At 35.2% G+C, this 24,998-nt stretch overlaps 2 protein-coding genes and 1 long non-coding RNA gene across 4 annotated transcripts; 2 read left to right on the top strand and 1 right to left on the bottom strand.

Annotated features, from left to right (window-relative positions):
• The first annotated feature begins 920 nt into the window (after positions 1-920).
• Positions 921-4,144, top strand: LOC110230292 (zinc finger MYM-type protein 5-like). The gene is made up of 3 exons (XM_021032787.1): positions 921-1,041; positions 2,029-2,098; positions 2,298-4,144. Exons 1-3 carry the CDS (start codon positions 921-923, stop codon positions 3,277-3,279), a joined length of 1,173 nt encoding a protein of 390 aa, XP_020888446.1. The 3' UTR covers positions 3,280-4,144.
• Positions 4,145-8,958: 4,814 nt separating this feature from the next.
• Positions 8,959-10,502, bottom strand: LOC9301558. 2 transcript variants are annotated; one of them, XR_002329503.1, is made up of 4 exons: positions 10,180-10,502; positions 9,895-10,047; positions 9,331-9,412; positions 8,959-9,248 (listed from the first exon to the last, which is right to left on the bottom strand). It is a non-coding gene; the product is annotated as an uncharacterized LOC9301558 (long non-coding RNA). The 2 variants fall into 2 exon arrangements; XR_002329502.1 differs by having other exon boundaries at positions 9,895-10,491.
• Positions 10,503-20,846: 10,344 nt separating this feature from the next.
• Positions 20,847-21,300, top strand: LOC9301557 (putative defensin-like protein 129). Its single transcript, XM_002865437.2, has 2 exons — positions 20,847-20,955; positions 21,095-21,300. The coding sequence occupies exons 1-2, from the start codon at positions 20,907-20,909 to the stop codon at positions 21,283-21,285; spliced, it is 240 nt and encodes a 79-aa protein (XP_002865483.1). The 5' UTR covers positions 20,847-20,906; the 3' UTR covers positions 21,286-21,300.
• Positions 21,301-24,998: the final 3,698 nt, after the last annotated feature.

The following is a 24,998-nucleotide window of genomic DNA, read 5'->3' as shown; positions in this document are numbered from 1 at the left end:
AAATGTGGTTGTAGGTGGAGCTGCAGCCGTCGTAACTGAATCGAATATCACAGCTCTATGGCATATGCGGTTGGGGCATATAGGAGAGCATGGCTTGACTGAAATCCATAAGAGGGTCTTTTGGATGGTTTGAAGAGTTGTAAGATGGAGTTTTGTAAGTTCTGCGTGATGGAGAAGCAGTCCAAAGCATCTTTCAAGGCTGACCAACACAACACAAAGGGTCTACTAAACTATGTGTATTCTAATGTGTGGGGGCCAACACGAGAACAGTCATTAGGAGGAAGCTTATTCTTTGTCATCTTTATTGATGATTTTTCTAAGAAGGTTTGGGTTTATTTCATGAGATAGAAATCTAAAGTTTTTGGAAAATTTAAAATTTGGAAGGCTGAAGTAGAAAACCAAATAGGGAGGAAGGTGAAGTATGTAAGGTCTGATAATGGCACATAGTATCTTGATGGAGAGTTCCAGAAGCTGTGTGAGTAGCAAGGTATTCAAAGGCATTTTACAGTGCGGAAAACACTACAACAAAACGGTGTAAGTGAAAGGATGAATTGTTCTATTGCAGAAAAAGCAAGGTGTTTAAGATTGAATGCAGGACTTTCCAAGGAGTTCTGGGCAGAGGCAGTAAACATGGCGGTCTACCTCATCAATAGATTGCCAAGGGTTTCTCTAGAAGGAAAGTTGCTGAAGAGGTGTGGATTGGGGTAGACATTGATCTATCAAATTAGAGAATCTTTGGTTGTCCAGCCTATGTGTTGATTCTAAACGACGAAAGATCAAATTTGGATTCTAAGTCCAAGAAGTACGTTTTTTTTGGATTTAAGAAAGTCATGAAAGGTTTCAAGTTATGGGATCTTGAGGCTAGGAAAAGAGTAATCAATCATGATGTGGTGTTTGATGAGCAGTTTATGCTACAATAGATGAGTTCAGAACGAGTTCCTGTGACCATTGAGGCTGATATTGGTTCTAAGATAGCTGAGGATGAAGAGGAGTCTAGTGAAGCTAGACCAGTAGCGGATGTAGTTGAGCAGTTGATCGCGTGTTATTTTATCGCTTCAATCTTTCACCTCAAAAGACCACAGGACTACTACAAGTGCACAGTGAATTGGTTGCAGTATTTAAAGATCGAATCCCATAGAGAGAGAAGTAGTTCGGACGAATCCGTTACAATAAAGTAAAGCTATGACAAAACAAGAAAAGAGGGGTTGTTGGTTGTGTCACGGTTGCAAGTAAAGTAAATAAGAAAGCGAGTAAAGAAAGCAAAATAAATAAACGAGTAAAGAAAGCAAGTAATCAATAAGAGACAAACGTTGGGCATCAAGGGGATCGCAGGGGGTTCAATGATTGTACTCTAAGAAATACTAGAATTAGGTTTGTTTATTTCCAAGTCTCGGACATACGAAACACTAAGATTCGGCTAACTCTATGTTATAGAATTAGTCGGCTAAAATTCTTATACTCCGTTACTCAACCTATGCAGGCAATGACGCATATATCAAAGCAATAAGTCAAGTTCGATTCTAGTCCATAAAGCCCTATAACTAAGTGGTGTGTGCTTATTATAACACGATACACATTCGTAAGCTAAGTCTAGCATATTAAACAACCTTGTGAGCAATTTAAATACTTGGGATCACGAGTTAGGACATGAATCTTACTACATGCATTAAGAGAAAATTTACTTAGAAAAAATACAATGTAAACGATCAAACAAAACTCTAAGTATCGCCACCTAGACGATCGACAGGCCGTGCAAACGTGAGGAGAAAAGAAACATTGGCTTGGGGCATGTGATTTTGAAAAAAAATTAAGGGGCATATATTTGTTAGTGCCATGTAGTTTATGTTTAGTTAAATATATAAATACTAGTGTTATATAATGTTGAAACTCAAAATACAAAGACAACTTAGTAACAAAATGGGCTTCTACCTTCAAATTTCAAATATGGGCTTCAAAATTATTAGTTAATTGAAAAGAATGAACACGATTAATTACTTAACAATTAGGGTTAGAATTTTTTTTTGTTAGTTTTCACTTTCATCGTCGTCAAGCTTTTGTTTTTGGTCCAGCAGACAAGCACTCAAGCTTTTGATTCAAGGTAATACAAGGACAAATATTTTTTATAAACATTCTTTCACTACATCGTGTCTATTTAATCCAAATTAATCATGCTTTTCATTCAATTTTTTTCTAAAAATGTCATCAAAGAAAAAAGATCACCCGTCGGGATGTGATAATAGAAAAAAGAGAAAACTAAAAGACGAACAAGCAAAATCTCAAGAGAATGCTTGATTCAGGTACTTCAAAAAATCTGAAACTTTTGATGAATCTGTGGAAAATAATGATAAAGAACATGAAGCTTCTGGAGATGTTGGAGTGGATGAGAATATAAATGAGTGTCAAAGAGAAGAAGCCGATGTTGAACCAGAAAATGTGAATGCAGTGAATGAAGAAGAATTGAATGTAAAGGATGATGTGAATATGAATGAGCGCGAGAAGAGTGATGATCTGAAGGAGACTTATGGATTTTTTGATATATATGATCTTGGAAATTGGGAAAATATCAAAAAAGGATGGAATGAATGGAGGGATTTCATGGTTGTACAAGGTCCAACAAAAAGGCTGCCACTTGGTTATAACTTTCCTAAGGATAGCGTTAAAAGACATTTTTCACATTTGTATTATACCAGAGAGATGGATGATGGAACAAAACAAGATCGGCGTTGGCTAGTTTACTCAAAGGTACTGAACAAGATCTTTTGTTTTTGTTGTAAATTGTTCAATCAAAGTGATAATAGTCAATTGGCATCTACGGGGTTCAGTAATTGGAGAAATATTTTGAAAAGGCTTAAAGAACACGAATCTAGTCGTGAGCACATTTTGTGTATGAAACAGTGGGCAGAACTAGATCTCAAGTTGCAGAAGAATCTGACCATTGACAAATATGCTCAAGATGAAATCTGCAAAGAGAAAATTCATTGGAGGCAAGTTTTGCTTAGGATTATTTCTGTAGTAAAAACTCTTGCTAAACAAAATTTAGCATTTCGTGGAAGCAAAGAGAAAATTGGAGAAGAAGGTTGTGGGAATTTTTTGAGCTTTATAGAGATGATTGCTGATTTTGATCCAGTGATGATAGAATATCTTAGAAGATATAAAGAAGGTATATCTCGTTCTTATTATCTCAGCAACAGAATTCAGAATGAGTTAATAGCTTTGTTAGCTAATGAGGTAAAAGCTATGATTGTCAAGAAATTCAAGGTGCAAAGTACTTCTCCGTAATTCTTGACTGCACTCCAGATATTAGTCATCATGAACAAATGACTGTCATCATTCGGTGTGTAGATATTTCAACAACTTCAACGAAGATCGAAGAATTTTTTTAACGTTCTTGAAAGTTGATGATAAATCAGGTGAAGGACTTTTTCGTGAGCTTCAAGATGTTTTGACTGCTTTTGATTTAAAAATTGACGATGTGAGGGGGCAAGGTTATGATAATGGCTCTAATATGAAGGGAAAGCATAAGGGAGTGCAGAAAAGATTTCTTGAGATAAATCCCAGGACGTTTTATACACAATGTAGTTGTCACAGTTTGAATCTTGCACTTTGTGATATGGCAACCACTTCTTCAAAGGCAATCTCATTTTTTGGGATTATTTAGCGTACTTATTGTTTCTTTTCATCTTCAATTATGCGGTGGAAAATATTTGAGGATCATGTGGATGGCCTAACACTTAAGCCTTTATCACACACTCGTTGGGAGAGCCATGTTGAAAGTGTAAAGGCTATACGATTTCAGGCTCCTAAAATCATGAATGCGTTAGTGTACATTGCTGAAAATAGTGATGATCCGAAAGAACACAACGACGCTGAATGTCTTGCAACAAGTGAAACACATGGAATTGGAAGTTTTGAGTTCTTGGTTTCCATGGTTATTTGGTATAATCTTCTATCTGTTGTTAACATCGTGAGTAAGAGTTTGCAGTCAGAAGACATGAACATTGATGTAGCTATTTCTCAACTCAAGGGGTTGGTTTCATATTTTCAAAACTATAGAGAGTCAGGCTTTGAGAAAGCAAAAGCAGAAGCTAAAGAAATTGCAGAATCTTTGGAGATCGATCCTGTATTAAAAGATCCCAAAAAAGCAAAGCGGGTGATTAAAAGAAAAAGACACTATGGTGAAGAATCAGAGAATATGGAGGGAAATTATCACCTGAGGAGAGCTTTAGGGTTGACTACTTCATCCAAATCATGGATCAAGCTCTCTACTCACTTGAGACGAGGTTTGAGCAATTTCAGAGGTACGAACAAATATTTGGTTTTTTGTTTGATTTGAGAAAATTGCAATCAGGGAGCGATGATAGTTTGATGGCTTCTTGTGTCAATCTTGAAGTTTCTCTAACCCATGGAAAGCAATCAGTTGTTGTTGGTCATGATCTTTTCTTTGAACTTAAAGTTCTAAGAGAAGCTTTACCAAAAGAAGTTAAAAGACCTATTGAGGTATTAGACTTTCTGAAAACAGTTGAAGATTGCTACCCAAACTCATGCATTGCTTATCGAATATTGTTGACGATTCCAGTTTCGGTTGCATCTGCTGAGAGAAGTTTTTCAAAGCTGAAGTTGATCAAATCGTATCTTCGTTCGACTATGTCACAAGAAAGATTGAGTGACTTGGATATTTTATCCATTGAAAGAGAATTGGTTAGAAACATTGATTTTGAAAGGTTGGTTAATGATTTCGGGGAGGAAAAGGGAAAACAAATGTTTAAGAACTGATATTATGTTTGCTAGTTTGTTTTTTTTTTTTTAATGTTTTTTTATTATATGATGAATGACGATGGTTTAGTTTTGTAGACGGTTTTTTTTTTTAAAAATTAAGGGCATTTTATTTTTATTCGCTCATGATACTTGGTAACGTTCGCACGGCTCTGACGATCGATCATGTCCCCCCTTTGATTAACCCTTTAAACCCAACTAGAAATCTACTCTAGTATGGTTAAAGAGATCATCAAAGTAAGGTTTGATAAACTCATAAGAAAAAGATGAATAAAAACTGAATAGTGTTTAGAGATTACTTCTTTGAATGTAGAATACAAGAGATAAGACTTCACCTTAATAGATCTTAGAGTAAACAAGAGAAAAGAGAGAGATTTGGTGTCTTCAGACCTCTAGGTCGACGGCTGCAGCTCACGACGAGGGCAGGGATGAATAACGATGAAGCACTAAAGAGGCACACCTAGGTTTAGGGTTTTCATAGGTATTTATAGGTCTTGGAGACCAAGGAGTCGGTTTAAGGGTAAAAGCGTCTTTTACCGTGAATTAGGTTAAGTTAAAACTCGAGTTCCTAGATAGAGTAGAAGCCTTAGTGACCTGGGTGGAGAGTAGAAGGCAGCCCGGGCTCGGCCATCGTGACCGGTGTGGCCTAGAAGCTCCGGAACGGTTGCATAGCTTATGGCCGGTCTAGACATGTCTTCACTCTTCTGGTCATAACTTCCGAATGGCTTGATGAAATGCTTTGATTACACTTTGAGGCGAACCTTGAGTCTTCTAGTTTTCCACAGCCACCGAGATCTCTTGATTTTGAAATCGGAAAGACTTCGAACGGACGCCATACTTCTGACGTACAATAACTGTCTTGAAACGGGCTTTGATCGCCTTTTGGACTTTAAAGCTCAAAAACTCTTAAAACCTTCTTGACTCTATAAATACATGAATAGCACCTTCTTGGCTCTGAAATCACTCCAAATGCTCCCTAAAACATAAGAAAACAATAGCAAATATGGGCGAAAATCCCATGTTATCAGTAGTCTCCTAAGGTGGAGCAGTTTCCTGGGGTAAGGCAGTCTCCTGAGGTGGAGCAGTCTCCTAAGGTGGAGAAGTCTCCTAAGGTGGGAAAGAAAATTAATCAGATACATGTAAAACGGAGTCTTGTGGCCACCAAAGTAAAACATGTAATCAAGCCCCCTGTCAAGTATGGGTATGAAGATATGGCTAGCTATGCTCTTATGGTTGGCACAGATGATCCATCAAACTATCGTGAAGCCATTAGTGGTCCTGAAATGGAAGGATGGATGGGTGCCATGACGGAGGAGACATTAAGCCTAAGTAATAATCAGACGTGGGATCTTACTCCACTACCAAAGGGGAAGAAAACGATTGGTTGCAAGTGAGTTTTCAAAAAGAAAACAGGAGTCTCTAAGAAGGAAGCCGTGACTTTCAAGGCGAGACTAGCAGCACAAGGGTACTCACAGAGGAAAGGGGTTGATTATGACGAAATTTTATCCCCTGTTGTGCGACACACGTCTATTCGAGTTATGCTAGGGCTGGTAGCTTGTTGGGACTTATAACTTAAGCAGATGGATGTAAAGACAACATTTCTTCATGGGAATTTGAAGAAAGAGATCTATATGGTGCAACCTGAAGGGTTTGTCAAGACTGGAGAGGAAGATTCTGTATGCAGACTGAAGAAGTCTCTATACGACTTGAAGCAGGCTCCTAGACAATGAGTACAAACGTTTTGATACCTACATGTTGCAGATAGAGTACCAGAGATGTGAGTATGAATGTTGCGTTTATGTGAAGAACCTTGGTAATAGTTCTCCCATCTTTCTGTTGTTCTATGTTAATGATATACTCATCCCTAGAAGCAATATGGATGATATTGTTGAGTTAAAAAGGTTACTAGGAGAAGATTTTGAGATGAAGGATCTTTGTGCTACAAAGAAGATTCTTGGGATGGAGATTCGCAGGGATAGGAGTTCTAAGAGATTGTGGTTGTCTCAAAGAAGCTACAAAGAAAAGATATTAGACAAATTTGACATGATGAATGCAAAACCTGTGTCTACCCCTTTGGCGAACCACTTCAAACTCTGAGCACGATAGTGCCCTGGGACTGATGAGGAGATCAGGGATATGGCACGAGTTCCTTACTCTAGTGTAGTTGGTTGTCTAATGTATGGTATGGTTTGCACAAGACCAGACTTGGTCAAGTAGTTAGTCAAGTTAGCAAGTACATGTCTATCCTGGAAGAGCCCACTAGAATGCTGTCAAGTGGATTCTCAAGTACTTTAAGGTATAGCTGATTGTGGTCTCATGTTTGGAGGACATGAGTGCAAGACGGAAGTCGTGGGTTTCATTGATTCAGATTATGCAGTGATCTTGATAACATGAGGTCTACTACAGGGTAGATATTTACTCTTGCTGGAGCGCTTATAAGTTGGAAATATGTTTTGTAGTCTGTTGTTATAATGTCTACCACAGAAGCAGAGTACATGGCAATGGGAGAGGCAGCTAAGGAAGCATTATGTGTTAGAGGACTCGTAATGGAGTTGGGTGTTGCGCAAGGTGGAGTTCAGCTACATTGTCATAGTCAGAGTGCATTATATCTGGCAAAGAATCAAGTGTATCATGTGCTAGGACGAAGCACATTGAGGTAAGGTTTCACAAGATCAGGGAGTTGTCAGCTTCTGGTGTGATTTTACTAGAGAAGATGCACACGTCTGAGAATGCAGCTGATATGTTAACCAAGCCTGTCACCACGGAGAAGTTCAAGCACTGCTTGGATTTGCTCCAAGTCGTTCATTGCTAAATAAAGATGAAGGTTCCCCCAAAAGCTAACAAGGAGTCAAAGTTGAAGCCAATGAGATTTTTGTTGTCAAGGTGGAGTTTGTTATTATAAAGTGACTTGAAATCTCTAGAAAATATTGGCAAGACAGTGCAAGATTGTGCAAGACTGCAAGACTGTGCAAGACTGCAAGGCTTTGTAAGACTGCAAGGCTGTGTAAAACTGTGCATGACTTTGCAAGACGTAGCAAGACTTTAAAAGGCTTACATGACTTAAAAGGATTTTACAAGACTTTTTTCAAGACGGTTTCAAAGGCGGTTTAAGGTTAGGGTTTTGGGGGTTTTGGGGGCGCAGCCCCTAGTACGGTACAATAGGTTTTAGAAGATTCACAAGATTTCCTATTTCATTGTGTCGGGTTTTGAGGCTTATATAAGGAGACTTAAGGTTTGTAAAGTAATCATCACATTAATAATATAAACCCTAGGCAAAGGGTATTCGCCTCAAGAACACCTTTCTCTCATCAAAGCTTTTCTTCATTATATTCACTCAAATTCGTAACAATAAGGATGACTACTTGCTAACTTGTGGACTTCATGCAACTTAATAAAGCTAATCCTTAGGCCTTAGATCACTAAACAAGAGTATTTTACTTCCATGATACAAGTTCCTTCACTAATCATCAACAAGGGAATCAAATGGTTAATGAACATTAATAATGTCTAAAAAGCCACTAATCACCCTAATCAACAATTTTCATTAGCCAGGTATGAAAAGCACTTAGCAATTTGGTTCACAATTTCATGGCACACCTTCCGGATGTGAAATTGCTTAAGATTGACACAAATGGGCCAACTATTCTTGAGATTCCTCTCTTCTCGACTAACAATGAGCTGATTACTCCTTATGGCTGGAATATCCTTGCAACAAGGTCAGAGAACCATATCAAACTATACGTATTTATCAGTACCATTTCTATTTCCTCTTCTAGTGACCGTACAATTTGGTTAATCACTACAGGAAATGTGAGTATTAATAGCGGCCGAAAAACGCAATTATTCATCTAGCATAGCGTTTCCTTAAGCGCTCTGACATCGCCCGTTATAGAAAGTCGGACACTTTTGATAGCGGTTTTGCGTTGTGCTATAGTTAAGTATACAACGATAGCGTTGGCTACTGTGCAATTGCTAATGTTTATAATAGCGATTATTATTTGCTATTAATATATTTAATTATTTGAAAAAAAAATATATATATATATATACTATTGTGTAATACGTAGATATTTTGTATTTTATACAAAAATGTATTTATATAGTATTTGTTTTTATTAATTCTTTTGGGATAAATTGATATATTTAAAATAAAAATATCATATTTATTATTATCTGTATGAAACATTGATAAAAAGAATTTATATTACAAAATAAAAATACAGTAATTAATCCCAAAACTAAAATACATTCTCAAAATAAATAAAAAATAGCTTCTTTCTTAGACGAAATCGAGAATCGAAAAACGACGATTCCGTTATCTTGAAGAAGACCACTTGTAATCAAAACCTCAGCATCTTTCACATGACGATCGAGTCTCGCCATGACTGAGTTAACTTCACTCTGCACATTGACCTGAGCAGCATAGCCAAACGAAATGAAATTGAGGCAATTCCCAAGAAGAAAGACAAGGATCCCTGTAAATTTCCAACAACATTGGACTCAGAACAAGCTACATATAAACTTCAAAGGGGAAAAAGGTTTAAGACCAGAGCATACCAACTCTCCATGTCTGAAAATGTATAATTGGCTTCAATGGCATCTTTCCTCCGCCATTATCTTGTAAAGCTAACCTTTCTCTCTGATAGATATAATACACAAAAATCTATAAGCTTCACGAGATTAAATGCAATCAAACAGTAGCGACTGAGGGGCAAATGCAGACCTCATTATGTCCCAATTTGAGAAGGTTTGTGCCGAAATTAATAGCTACGCTTCCAAAAATGTTGATGAAAGCTCCGATGACCCACTCTCCCATGGTTATTAAAGAATACAAACTGCTCAATTAGGGATCATCTAAAGCTGTAAACTTGAAGCAATCAACTAGCTCAGGCCCTCATGTTAATCTTAGCCTTCAAAATCTACAAGAGATGAAGCAGAACACAAGCTTGTAGCTTTGATAAGGCAATAAAGAGAAAACCCCCAATAAAACTTCATCTGAGAACGAATGAATCATTGGTTTCTTCAATCTTTGAATCCAATTGAAACAGAGATCAAAGGGACAAAATTGAAACAAGGGTTTACGGAGATTAGCATGGAATTGAAGAGAAAAAGAGGCAAAACCTGAGGAGACGATAAAGGAGCTTCAGATCCTAATCGATTCTAACAGAAGATGCAGATTGTTAAATCCTCGCTAGTTGATTTACTAAAAGCTATGTTTCTCGCTCCCTTTTGCACCAAATCCTAAGAGAAACACCATATCACAATTGAATGAACCTGGAATTCACAAAGAGAGATAAATCTTCCGTGAGATGAGCTGGAAAACACCGGAAGAGACGTATGTCGGAAAATTAGGGCTTATGATCTCTAATCAAATCAAAAGACTACGATCGATTTCAACAACGGCACCATTCTTCTTCTTCATCTTCTTCTTTGGTTCTCTCAGATTCGAGTCGGAGATGGCAATGAATGGTGAAGAACGGATGAGAGGTTGAAGAGAAAATGTTAATTTTGTTCTCGCCAAAGACTTAGTTAGGCGATGAACGGATGAGATTACCTTAAACATGCAGCCGCCAAAGCTATTGAAAGGATGAGATCTCGCCACGTCATGTATCTGAGTATTACTTATTGATTGGATTGAGTAAATTAGATCCGATGAATGGCTGAGATCTCGCCACATCAGCAATCCGAGTGAAACATTATGATTGGCTTATTTTGTTTATAGGCATAAAAATGTGTTTTTACTATTTATATAATTTTTTAAAAATTATATATTCATGAATTAATATGTTTATGAGTTATTTACATGATTATATATTTTTTTCGCAATTTTAAAAAAATATTTTGCAACGTATTTAGAAATTTGAAGGTAACACATATGATTGTCTTAGAATACATGTACACTAATCTTCTTATTGTGTAAATCATATTGTTGAAACAAATTAATGATGTTATAATTAATAAAATGATAGAATTCATTTATATTATAATACTTTATATCATTAATATTAGCTACTATTTAAGACACTAAACCCTAAACCCTAAACCCTAAACCCTAAACCCTAAACCCTAAACCCTAAACTATTTTTAAAAATGAATTTTATTTATGTTATTATTTGTTATAATTAATATTATTACTATTTCAAACAAATATAATCCAAAAACCTAAACCATACATTTCATACCCTATACCCTAAACCCTAAACTCTATACCCTAAACTCTTTAAAATTATAACTTTGTTATTATTTTTGTAATTATTAATATTATAATTAAATATTTATGTCTTTTTGAGATATTTGGTTATATTTGTTTATATTTCATTTTTTTTTTTAATTTTTCTTTTACAAAATTTCGAAAATCATTTAAAAATCTTAAAAATCTTTAAAATCATTTAACTTGAAACCTAAAGTACATGCCTTAAAATAATTAATTCAATTTTTTCCAATTAAAATGTTTTAAGCATGTGTTTAACATATTTTTGCAAAGAGATAACATATAATTAGTAACATGAGAAAACAAAGTCAAGTACATGTAATAAAAGAAAACACAAAGTGTTCGACACTTAAAACAACAAATTGTTCAACATAAAGGAAAAAAACTTAGTACTTAAGAAGTTTCAGAGATAGACTATTTTGTCATTAGGCCAAGCAACAGTTGTGCCTTGTGCATCTGCAATGAATTGCACTTCTGAATTTGGCCTCCACACTTTAGCATTATCAATCATTGAAGCATCAACCCAGACCTTGCAAGCATTTGGTCCTAAGGGTCTGTTATGGACTGTCTCTGCAGGATCAGTTGAACACACTCGGCCCTCTGCAACTGTTTTTTCAGAATTTTTGCAATCAGATCATTCATTTGACAGTAGAATGCTTCTTACAGGAGACCAAAGTTAGAGTACAGTTTCTTTCTGTCTTCTCTTGTGAGCTCAGTGCCAATGCTGCATAGAAAAGAAATCAAGGTTCAGAAATAAAGCAACACAACGATGGTAACATCAGAACTTGTAAAAATCCTAATCCTGCAGCTTTGTTGTACAATATTGTTTTAAGACAAAAACTAGAATCCTAATCATGCAGCTTTGTTGTACAGTATTGTTCATGAACATACATGAATCTATCAGATTAAATCTAGTAATCAAAGCATAAAACCAAAAGAGGGGGACTTCTTGTACATACACTTAAGCATCTACATGGTTCGTATTGAGACAGTATCACTATTCGCAAAAATATATATGTGAATCAATCATCAATTTAGCCAAATCAGAGAACAAGCAAAGATAAATCCTAGCTGATGAGAATATCTATTAACAGTTCTTGGACATCAAAATTTATGCAGCTACTGAGCAAACTAAGAAGCTACAGATGACAATTAAAGCAATACATATCCTAAAACATATGCAAACGACCTTTATGCAAGACAAGTATGAAAATTTTGTCTTATGAACATTGAACTAGAGGGTTAAAGAAAGAACTTGTAAGTATCATCAGTATCTTCAACTAAATGATAACTCTGGAAAGCCTTAGCGTTGATCACAGCCTCCATGCCAGATGGGTCTTTAAAAAACTCACTGAAAGTCAGCTTCTTTTCTCCAACTGAAAATATTTAACATATGCTTTCAAAGTTTTCATGTACCTACAACTCAATCCAAAAACATATTTGTTACTAATACATAAACTACAGTCTAATAAACTACAACCTAATAAACACATTAAAGAGAGAAAAACTAAAATAAAAAGTACCTCTCAAACGGATACATCCAACGAAAGTGAACAGGTCCACCCAAGCGTGCCTCTCTTCCTAAGTGTATAGGCAGGTGGAACATAATATCGAATAGTGAAGGAGGGAAGAACCGCTCCATTTGGCACATTGTCTCAACTAACTCAGACTCACTAGAAATCAGCTTCTCTGGATCAATCACACTCTGGCACAACCTGTTGAAGTAGTTGCATAATCGAGTCACAGCAACTCTTGGTCCTTTTGGCAGCAATCCTCTCAAAGCAACAGGCAATAAGTTTTGCATAAGGACATGATGATCATGTGACTTCATACCACTAATAACAGGAGGATCAAGAGAAACAGTACAATTTGCAATATTGGCACAGTACCCATCAGGACCTCTAAACTTAGCTAACATATTCAATCTCCTTAACAAACATGGCAGAACAAAAATAGAACAACAAGGAGAGAAAGGATTCACAATCTTACGATTAAGCTCAAGTCTTCTTTGGACAAAGGATTTTTAGAATCTGTCAAGAAAAAAAATACAAATGATCTCACAAATCAAAAAGAGACATTCACACAAATAACAAGAACAACAAATAAGTACGCTACAGATTTTGTCAAATATATTGGGACCAGCACATGAATCTTATTGATATTTTATAAAATACGACAGTTCATGTGAAATCATATGGGATTACACATAGAAACAAGTCGAATTCGTAAGTTTGAAACAAAAATTAAAAATCCCTAATTCATACCTTCACGAAATCTGACCCAGAGAGCTACCTACAAAAATCAGAAGTTTTCAATTGGATTAGAAGTTGTTTAACCCAAATTAATCAAAAATAACACAAGTCCAAACGATACATGGAAGAAGAGACAATTAACTGAAGAGATTTATCAGTCGACATTGAAGAACCCTAAATCGATATATACCAACCTAAACTCTTAAAGATTCAACCTAAAACTCAAATTATACCTGTGAAATTGGAATAAGATGCCAGCGACGACAACGGCGGTGAAGGTCGTCTCGGAATTTCACGGCGACAACGACAAAGCTTTGTACAGGTAGATAGAAAGAGAGAAGGGGAACACGAGAGAAAGCTTAGTGTTCTTTTTGCTTTTTTTTTTTCTAAGTGTTTTATCTTTGTTAGTGAGGGAAAAAAATGCAAAAGTGATTTTTATTGTTTTCATTTATTTTGCCTTAGACAAAATCAGAAATTTTTTCCCTCTTAACATTTTCAATAGCGGGAATTGAACTTTAGTAACCCGAAAATTGGCCGCGTGAATTTCATATATCCCGCTTCAATCATTTATAGCGTTTACAATTCACAAAACGCTATCCATTAAGTCAAACATAGCATAGACATAAAAAACGCTATCTTTTAGTGCTATCAATACCCACATTTCCTGTAGTGAATTACGTAACCTCATAATTCTTTCTCTTCTTGTGTTATTTGGAATAGTATAAGGCAAGAATCCCAAAGCATGCCTTCACTGTTTGGTTCTTTGTTCTTATTAGTAACCATGGATCGAGAGAGAAACATGGTGAAATCTCTGATTCTCATTAATGATCAAGAAAGGTTGTTACAACAATGTATAGTAAAACAAACCAACTAAACCAGAATTAAACCAATGAAATCACCTTAATTAGATGATTAATTAGGTGGTTAAACCAGAAGCTATTATCTACAAGTATTATCAACATGAGACTAACTATATGATTCTAATAGCCTCCCTCAAGATGGCAGTGGTGCGTAGATATCGCAAACACCCATCTTGGCAATAAGCTCCCGAAATGGTGCCGGATACAATGCTTTGGTTAAAGGATCTGCTAATTGTTCTTCAGTCTTCACATACATAGTCTTGAGAAAACCAGAATCAATCTGCTCCCTGGTCTTGTAACAGTCAAGCTCCACATGCTTTGTTCTCTCGTGAAATAGTGAATTATTAGCAATGTGGATTGCAGCAGTATTGTCACAATAAAGATAAGCAGGAGGCTTGAAAGGAACTTTGAAGTCATTAAGAAGCCTAGAAAGCCAAATCATTTCCTTAGTACCAGAAGACATTGCTCTAAACTCTGACTCTGCAGAACTCATAGAAACTGAATCTTGCTTTTGTGAACGCCAAGAAACCAGAGAGTTACCAATAAACATGCAGTAGCCAATAACTGATCTTCTATTGTTTTTACAAGTTCCCCAATCAGCATCAGTATAACCCGGAGATCAAAGGTATCATCTGCATGATAAAACAGACCCTGCCCTGCTGTTCCCTTCAAATATCTCAATACTTTATGCACAACATTCAAATGAAATGTCTCTTGGATCATGTGAGAATTGGCATAAAGTATTGACAGCAAAGGCAATATCTGGTCTAGTTAACTGCAAATACATCAATTTCCCCACCAGCTTTCGATATGCGGATGGATCACTTACAGGAACTCCAACATCTTTCCTTAGTTTCACACTTGGATCCAAAGGCGCAGCAGATGGTTTACTTCCAAGAAAATCAGTAAGAGAAAGCAATTCCAAAATGTATTTTCTCTGACAAATTGAAATACCTTCATTAGTCTTGGCTATCTCCAAACCAAGGAAGTACTTTGTTGTACCAAGATCTCTTAACTTGAAAAACATCTTCAGTTCTTCTATAAAACCTGCTACTGCAGCATCACTATTACTGACAATCAAGATATCATCCACGTAGACTAGAACACCAAGAAAAACTCCATCAACATACTTGGTAAACAAAGTATGATCAGCATTAGATTTCCCAAATCTCATGGTCTTCAGAGTTGCAGAGAGGTTGAGAAACCACTGTCGCGAGGCTTGTTTAAGTCCATAAATGGATTTGTGCAATCTACACACAGCATTAGGAGGTAAAGCCTCTCCTATAAGATCTGCATAACCAGGGGGAACCTTCATATATATCTCTTCATCCAAATCACCATTCAAGAACACATTAGAAATGTCAAGTTGATGAATTGACCATCTCAACTTAGCAGCCAACAATGACATCATTCTCACTGAAGTTAACTTGGCAACAGGAGAAAATGTCTCCTCATAGTCCAAACCCTCTTGTTGAGTATATCCTTTGCTTACTAAGCGCGCCTTGTAATCTTTCTAATACTTCCATCTGCATTTATACTTGATTGTAAAGACCCACTTACAACCAATAGCCTTCTTATTCGCTGGCAAACAACAAATACTCCATGTGCGAATTCTTGTCATAGCACCAATCTCCTCCTTCATAGCAGTACACCATACATCAAAGTCTTTTGCCTCTGAATATCTTTGTGGGATTATATCATTTGTGATGGTATTAATGAAAGCACGGAAAGGCTCAGCTAGATAAGAATAAGAAACATAATTTGTGATTGGATAGAGTATATTAGGATTAATACTAGTAGTATTATTATAACAAAGAAAATCCTGCAAGTGTTTTGGGGGTTTCTTTTGTTTAGTAGACATTGACTCAGAAGGAATCAAAGCCTTAGAAGATGACACATCTTGATGGGGATGTGCATCAGGAATTGATGTTTGCACAAGAGGCAAATCATCGGTTTGGGCAGGAAACTGTAATAGAGGAAAGAAAGCTTTCATATCATCAGTGATGGTAGATGATAAGAAAGGAAAAATCTCCTCATGAAAAATGACATGTCTTGAAATAGAAACGGCATGTGTCTCTATGTCTAATAGCTTATACCCTTTATAACCTGTGGGATATCCTAAGAAAACACAAGCTCTAGCCCTAGGTTCAAACTTATTTCTATGCTTAGGGGATGTTGAACTATAACATAAACACCCAAAAGTCTTTAAAGAGTCATAAGTAGGAGCCGTATTGGTAAGCTTTTCATAAGGAGATTTATTTTCCAAAACAGGTGTGGGTAGTCTATTTATTAAGAACACAGCTGTTAATATGCTATCACCCCAGAATTCTAATGGAATATTGGATTGAAATAAGAGGGCTCTAGCAACATTTAAGATATGTTGATGCTTTCTCTCTACCACAGAATTTTGTTCTAGAGTTTCAGGACATGAATGATAAGCAATAATTCCATTTTCAGCAAACAAATCATTGAATTTTAATTCATGTGCATTATCAGATCTAACCGATTTAACTTTCTTCTGAAATTGCGTTTGAATCATATTAATAAAACTAGGAAAAACATGCAAAACATCTGATTTATTCTTTAGCAAATAGACCCAAGTAGCTCTACTATAGTCATCAACAATTGTTAAGAAGTATTTGAAACCATCTATAGTAGGAACAGAAAATGGACCCCAAGTATCTATATGAACTAAATCAAATGCAGATTTACACATGTTTTGTCTAGATTTAAAAGATAAATGTTTCTGTTTTGACAAGTGACAAACATGACACACAGGTAAAGAATCTTTATTTATCTTTATATCTTTGAGATTCAAAACATCAGATAACAAATCAACTTTTGAATGAGCAGGATGACCTAATCTCTTATGCCATGTATAGGAATCAACAACAACAGAACAAATAGGATTTTCAGAGCATATAGTATTGGTACCTTTTAAAGAAACAGAATGATTAGACTCATTGAAATCCAAGACATATAGATTGCCAACTTGACAACCTTTTCCAATCATTAACTCCTGTGTAAGTTCCTGAACAAAACATTCATCAGATGTAAAGCTAACTTTTGACTTTAAAGTCTTTGTTAAAACACTAACACTGATCAAGTTAAATTTAAACTCAGGAATATAAAGCACATTGTGGAGAGAGATTGCATCAGATAGCTTAATGTATCCTATGCCCACTATTCTAACAGTACAATCATTATGGAGTCTTACGAAGGTATTGTCTAAGGCTCTAAAATCTATATAAAGGCTTCTATTGTGTGTAACATGGTGAGTAGCCCCTGAATCTATTACCCAAGCTCTAGGAGACACAGCCGGTTCTTTAGAGATAGAAGAAATTAGCATGTCATAGTAAGAATTAGAATATAAAGCCAGAAAGGTACCTGAAATCTGGGAGATCACAGGTATAGAAGTTGAAGTCGAGGCACAAGACTGAGTCTGTATAGGTTCCACTGATGTAGTATGAAGCTTGTTGCTAAGATAAGAGATCACAGTCTGTATCTGATCATTTGACAACTCTTCATAATCTATCTTTTCACTAGATTGATCAACCACTGGTGGGAGTTGTGTCACAGCAGCAAGATTTGTAGTCCCAATAGTCTGAGCCTTCTTCCACTTAGCTCCAGGAGGGTATCCATGCTGTTTGTAACATTTGTCAGCAGTATGACCAAGCTTGTGACAGTAGGAACATTTAGGCTTCTGATATGAACCTTGAGTCAAGTTGACATGAGACTGGTCAGATGTTTGTGACACTTGAACCTGAAATGCTGAAGCTGGACTGGAGAGAATAGAAGTATGAGAACCTCCTACAATCCGCTGACTCTCATCTTGGTCAAGCATGTTGTATATCTCAGTCAAACATGGTCTTGGCTTCATATTCAGAATCTGTCCTCTGATGAGCAAAACTATCATTTAAGCCCATAAGGAACTGTATGATCTTGCTAGTTTCAGCTTCTTCAATCAATTCTTTAACATGATCACAGTTACATTTCTTCACCGAAATAACTCTAGTATTAGCCAATTGTTCCCAGAGTGTTTTCTTCTTGGTGTAATAGGTTGACAAATCCAAGTTACCTTGCTTCAAGGTATGAATAGATTGCTCTAACTGATACTTGCGTGGAAGATTACTAACACGAAACCTCAGAAAAAGATCATTCCACATCTCAGCAGCATCCTCATAGTATAGAATACTATCATATATTTCCTTATTCACTACATTCAACATCCATGCTTTAACCATGCTATTACACCTACTCCATATCTTGAACATACGATTATCAATTTCAGGTCGCGGAAGAGATCCATCAACAAAACTCAGCTTATTCTTTGCATCCAAACTCATCTTCATAGCAATTGACCAGTTATTGTAATTCGTTCCATCAAGAATGTGTGAGACAATAGACAGACCTGGATGATCGGAAGAGTGAAGGAAGAACGGACTATGCGCATTATCAAACGATTCAATCTCTGCGGAAATCGATTGAATCTTGCCTCGCGCAGCCGCGTAAGTAAGAGAAGGAGCATCAACGATGTCATCGGCAACTGGATACGAAGATCCAGCTCGAGTCTTCATCGGAGAGTACTCCGAGACCGGAGATTTGCTCCGATTTGGTGTTTTCTTCTTTTGTTTCCCCATGACGAGTGAATCGAAGCTCAAATGTGCGATAAGAAGCTAAATCGGAAGCTCAGAAGGTGATTCTGCTCCGTTCAAGCTCAAATTTGACACAGATCCGAAATCGATGCAACAATCCGCCTGTGAAAAACGAAGAAGATGAAGAAAAACAATGAGAAATCGATGAGAAATCGAAGAAATTCAGAGAAACGCAAGCAAAAAATGCTCTGATACCATATTAGTAACCATAGATCGAGAGAGAAACATGGTGAAATCTCTGATTCTCATTAATGATCAAGAAAGGTTAATTGTTACAACAATGTATAGTAAAACAAACTAACTAAACCAGAATTAAACCAATGAAATCACCTTAATTAGATGATTAATTAGGTGGTTAAACCAGAAGCTATTATCTACAAGTATTATCAACATGAGACTAACTATATGATTCTAATAGTTCTTAACCGCAACCCAACCTTTGATAGGATTTCTTGGTGGAGTTTCGTTGTAGAACAAACTTGCCTTCTATATGTAATGTTGAGGAGGAATTAAGGAAGCGCCTACTTTTTATATGCTCCTTCTAAGCTTGAATTTGATGTAGAATTAATGTCCATCTATTGTCTACGATTCTTTTGGTACTCCATCAAGTGTAAATCTTCTCTTGTGTTAGGCAAGAACCATGATTAAGCAAACCATCAATATGAATTATCATTTTAAAGTTTTAAATTAGATTATTAAATATTATATTTCATGTTTTATATATTTAGGTTTTGTTTCTAGCATCTATTTAATATTTGTTGACTTTATCAAATTTTTATTCATTTATGATGTAGTATCAATTATGATTTATAACAGTCTTATTCGTTTTCACTTTTATTTAATTTATGGATATGTTTTCAATTTTTTTTCATAGTTTTTTCCGATTTAAGCTTCCAATTAATTACTAATTTATTCTGAAAAATTGTTAGAAATACCGTTTCTTTGATACCTTTTTTTCAAAAATGCCCCATTTTCTTGCCATTTTACCCTCTTTTTAAGTGAATTTCCTGCCAAAAATAAAATGATCCCGTAGTTTTTGGCGGGAAACGTGATCCCATAAATTTTTGGGGGACAAGGGTTTTAAAAGGATTTAAAAATGTTTTTTTAAAATTTCAAAGCTCTTTAAAAGATTTTTAAGGGTTTACAAGTGTTTTGAAAGCGTTTTGAAGAATTTACAAGGGTTTTTAAAAATTTACAAAGGTTTTTAAAGGGTTTCAAAAGATTTATAAGTGTTTTAAAAAAAAATTACAAGTGTTTTAAAAGATTTTACAGAGGTATAAAAGGATTTACAGGGGTTTTTTATAAGAACTTTATAAGAATTTTAAAAAGATTTACAAAGATTTTAAAGAATTTATACAAGGGTTTTTAAAGAGTTTTATAAGGGTTTTAAAAAATTTACAAGAAAATATTTTTAAATATTTTTTTAAAGCTTTCTAAATTCAAATTTTGGCAAGAAAATTTGGGGCTGGTAAATTTTGGCGGAAATTTTTATAGCGGGAAGATTTTGACCTCTACGGAAATGTTTTAGCGGGAAAAATAAATTTTGGCTCATTATCTGCTCTCACTTTAAAAATAGTAATTTAGTCATTGTGTATATAAAATAAAAATGGACAATAGGAAGATGTATTTTCGAAAAAGGCTTAGGAAAAAAGGTATTTTTTGCAAATGCCCTACATTTAAACTAATAAATTACTTAAACATGATTAAGCAAACCTTCAATATTAGTTATCATATAAAAATAATAATTAAATATATTTCATATTATATATATATATGTTTTTAACAGCATCTATTTAATATTTGTTGAGTTTATCATATTTTTATTCATTTATGACATAGTTTAATTAAAGTCAGCATCTATTATGATTTATAACCTGCTTATATGTTTTCACTTTTAATTAATTTCTAGATATGTCTTTTGATGGTTTTTTCCGATTCAAGCATCTAATTAATTACTAACAGATTTCTTTGCTCTTTTTTTTGGGTTAACACTAATTCAAGCATCTAATTAATTACTAACTGATTACTTTATATTTTTTATAATTCATGATAGTTTTGTAAATATAGATGCATGCATCCAACTTATCATATATATATACACATCATTCACAATACAATTACATCCATCATTTTTGTTTTAATTGTATCATCAAAGATGACTAAAAACACTGCTCTCACAATTTTCATGGTTCTCTTAGTTATTGGTATGCTCTACACAAAATATATTAAATATTCTGTGTTTCTCTCTCTTTTTTTTGTTGGTTTTCTGTTCATCAACTTTTTATTTTTGTAACAAAAAATAATTAAAATGATATTAGTATATGTTTTAAAATGTATTATTAGGAATGGTGATGGAGGAGACGCAAGGCAAAACATGTCATGACTATATTCAAGCAGAACACTGTGAAATTAATCAGTGTAACCAAGAGTGTTCTACCAAGTGGAAAGGAGTAGGAGTTAAAGGATCGTGTGAACCACCTGGATTCGAACCATTAGACCAGACCTGCCTATGCAGTTTTAATTGTGGAAATTGATATTTCTTTATTATCTATATATATACAATCACCAAATATAATTTAATAAAATAATGGGTTGCAAAATAAAAAAAAGAATATTGCAATCTTTTCTAATTTTTATGTCAATTTTGAATTCTGATTTCAATTATTTGACATCATGACATGAGCTATAAACCAAATGTATTTTATAGTACTTGAGCCTATCGTAATAATCGAAATGATCAAACCTCGACGTGGTTTCAGTTAGAAGTTTTGGTTCGGTTTTTAGTTTCAGCATAAATGTTGGATCTCGATTCTCACATGAAATTCGCCCCACTAACCTCATTAAAAGTCCACCAATTCAATTTAAAATTTATCAAAAGTTGGGCCAAAGACGCAGTCGGCCCAAGAATGAGATTTAGCAAAGAACGGAACATTAAATACAATAAAATATTTTTTTTTGGGCAATTGACAAAAATAGCACCAAAAAAAGTTTTTCTTCTAAAATTAGCACAACATTTCTAAAATTCCACAAATAGCACCATAAACTTCAATTAAACTTAACTAAAATATAAGATAGAAAATAAAAATGAAAGCAAACACTAACCTAATATTAAATTGAATCAAAATTTCTTTTAAATAGTGCAAATATATAACCTAGATTGGAAATAGGGAACCCAAATATAACACCATAACCTAATATTAAAATGAAAAATCTCTTTTAAATGGTGGAAATATATACCCTAGATTGGAAATAGGGAACTAAAATATAATACCATAAACTAATATTAAAATGAATCAAAATCTCTTTTAAATGGTAGAAATATATACCCTAAATTGGAAATAGAGAACCCGAATATAATATTTCAAATTTATTTATAATTTATTTTGGTTGAATAGTTTTTATATAAAAATTATAGTTATATTGAAAAAATAAACTAGTGATAATACTTTTAGAACAAAAACTTAGTAGTAAGTCAACTAGTGCTATTTTTGGAAGTTTATGGAGTGTGTGCTATTATTGTCCATAAAACTTGTTTAAGTGCTATTTTGGGGAATTTCTCTTTTTTTTTGGTGTGTTCTATATACGACAAAAAATTAGTGATTTACTTGTCGTGAATCTCTTAAAATTAAAATGAGAATAACATTCTGAATGGGGAACACAAAAAAGGCGTTTTTCTAATTTTTCCCACAAAACCGCAGTGTACTCACCAATCACATTTTTTCTGACAGATTTGCGTTTAAAAAAAAAAAAAAAAAACGGATTACGGACAATTTCGAAAATTTCGAAAATTCTATGTTTGCGGCTTAAAAAGATTTTACCACGGCTAGTTTCTGAAACATAATCGGCTTTCGTTTCAGGTAGACTTATTACAGATAATATTTTGCTTGCTCAGGAAATGTTTCATGGATTACGGACAAATAGAATGTGTAAAACGGATTTCTTGGCAATTAAAACAGATATGAGCAAAGCGTATGACAGGATCGAATGGGAGTTTCTAGAAGCGGTTATGTCTCGTTTAGGATTCAATTCAAATTGGATCTCTTGGATTATGTGGAGTGTTAGTTCAGTTTCGTATCAGGTTTTATTAAATGGGGAACCTAGAGGACATATAATTCCCAACAGAGGTTTACGACAAGGCGATCCCCTATCCCCTTATTTGTTTATTTTATGTACAGAGGTCCTGATTGCTAATATTAAAAAAAGCGGAAAGAGAGAAGAGGTTGACCGGAATTAAAATAGCAAAAAGGAGTCCTCCTATTTCACATTTGCTTTTTGCGGATGATAGTCTATTTTTCTGTAAAGCAGATATGGAGCAATGTAAAACAGTGATGGATATTATTGGAAATTATGGTAAAGCTTCGGGGCAAGAGATAAATTTTAATAAATCTTCGATCGTGTTTGGTCATCGTGTACCAAACCAAAAAAAAAGAGGAATTGAAAAATTTCCTTGGAATTACAAAGGAAGGTGGAATGGGTACCTATTTGGGTATACCTGAGAGCCTTGGCGGCTCAAAAAGTAAAATTTTCAACTACGTCCGGGAAAGATTTAATGAACGGATTAATGGCTGGTCTGCTAAATATCTGTCAAAAGGTGGGAAAGAGACGATGATTAAGTCAGTTGCGTTGGCTCTGCCAACCTATGTGATGTCTTGTTTTAAACTTCCTCAAGAGTTAATATCTAAGTTAACAAGTGCAATCTCAAATTATTGGTGGAGTTCCAATGGGAGAGACCGTGGGATCCATTGGATTGCTTGGGAAAAATTGTGTATGGATAAAGATAAAGGTGGTTTGAGCTTTCACTCTCTAGACACGTTTAATGATGCCATGTTGGCAAAACAGTACTGGCGATTAATACATTTTCCAAACTCCTTAGTAGCTCGAGTACTAAAAGGTAGATATTTCAGGAATATTCATCCTTTACAAGCAAAAAAACCAAACTCTCCATCGTTTGGATGGAAGAGTATATTTTCGACCAAAAGCTTGGTTGAAGTGGGAGCAAGATGGTCCCTAGGTTCAGGTTACAACTTATCGGTCTGGAGAGATCCTTGGCTTCCGGATGTTATTCCACGTCCCGTAAATGGAAGAGGAAAATTGTTACATCCAAATCTAATGGTAAACCATTTAATTAATCCGGTTACTAAAGAATGGCACCTTCCTATTCTACATGAATTTATGGATCCGGTGGATATTCAATTAATTCGAGGACTTACTATTAGTCAAGTTCAGAAGCCAGATAGGCTTATTTGGCATCATACAAACTCAGGGAGATATACAGTAAAGTCAGGCTATCGGCTTGCCCGAGGGATGACTGAATCGATTGAATGGGGTCCAAATTGTAAAATTTTACAAGCACAAGCTTGGAAAGCCAAAGCCCCTCCAAAAATAAAACACTTTTTATGGCAAATCGCTTCGGGATCCTTAGCAGTAACTTCAAAATTAGCTCATCGAGGGATTCGGTGTGATATTACCTGTAAAAGATGTGAGATGGCTGAGGAAACAATTAATCATGCTTTATTTGAGTGCCCACATTCTCAAAAAGTCTGGGAATTATCCGAAATACCTATGGTATCAGGTAGTTTTCCTCTAAGGTCGGAATTCTCTAATCTAGACTATCTTTATTGGAGGATACCACATCCTGTAGATGGGGCGGAGAAATCTTACTGTTATGCTTGGATTTTGTGGTTTATATGGAAAGATAGAAATAAGAAGGTTTTCAAAGGAATACAATCTGAACCCACAGATATTTTAAATCACGCTTTGAGTGAAAAATTAATGTGGGAAGAAGCTCAATTGGATCCAATGGAAGATAACACTATGACGGAAATTATGGAAAGCCCAATCCAATCTATAAAATGTCGGATTGATGGCTCTTGGAAATCTTCGGACCCAACTATGGGTATAGGATGGTGGTGTTTTCAAGGAACTGATCAAACTTTGCTGCTTGGTGCAAAATGCCTTCGGAGATGTCTCTCCCCCCTTCACTCGGAGTTGGAAGCTTTAATTTGGGCTATGAAGAATATCCTTTCAAGAAGAATTGATTGTCAGGCTTTTGAAACAGATTGTTCTGACTTAGTCTCGATGGTTCAGTCTCCTGAAGAATGGCCCGCATTCTCCAATCTGCTAGACAAGTTGGAGTTGCTCCGTGTCTCTTTTCCGTTTTTCTCGCTTTCTCTTATTTCTCGTATATGTAATATTAAGGCGGGTATACAGTGGCCGCTGTTAGAATAAAGGGTCCGAATGGTAACTG

Source organism: Arabidopsis lyrata (genome assembly GCF_000004255.2).
Source record: "Arabidopsis lyrata subsp. lyrata unplaced genomic scaffold ARALYscaffold_8, whole genome shotgun sequence".
NCBI lineage: Eukaryota > Viridiplantae > Streptophyta > Magnoliopsida > Brassicales > Brassicaceae > Arabidopsis > Arabidopsis lyrata.
The sequence above is the reverse complement of the archived record's forward strand: the minus strand, read 5'-3'. Positions and strand labels throughout refer to the sequence as shown.

Bases quoted from the DNA above. Each gene is read 5' to 3' on its own strand.
- LOC9301557 (XM_002865437.2), top strand. From the start codon at position 20,907: ATGACTAAAAACACTGCTCTCACAATTTTCATGGTTCTCTTAGTTATT. The intron at 20,956-21,094 runs GTATGCTCTACA...ATGTATTATTAG, and splicing joins CATGGTTCTCTTAGTTATTG to GAATGGTGATGGAGGAGACG.
- LOC110230292 (XM_021032787.1), top strand. From the start codon at position 921: ATGAGTTCAGAACGAGTTCCTGTGACCATTGAGGCTGATATTGGTTCT. The intron at 1,042-2,028 runs GTTATTTTATCG...TTTTTTTGTTAG, and splicing joins AGTTGAGCAGTTGATCGCGT to TTTTCACTTTCATCGTCGTC. The intron at 2,099-2,297 runs GTAATACAAGGA...TGCTTGATTCAG, and splicing joins ACTCAAGCTTTTGATTCAAG to GTACTTCAAAAAATCTGAAA.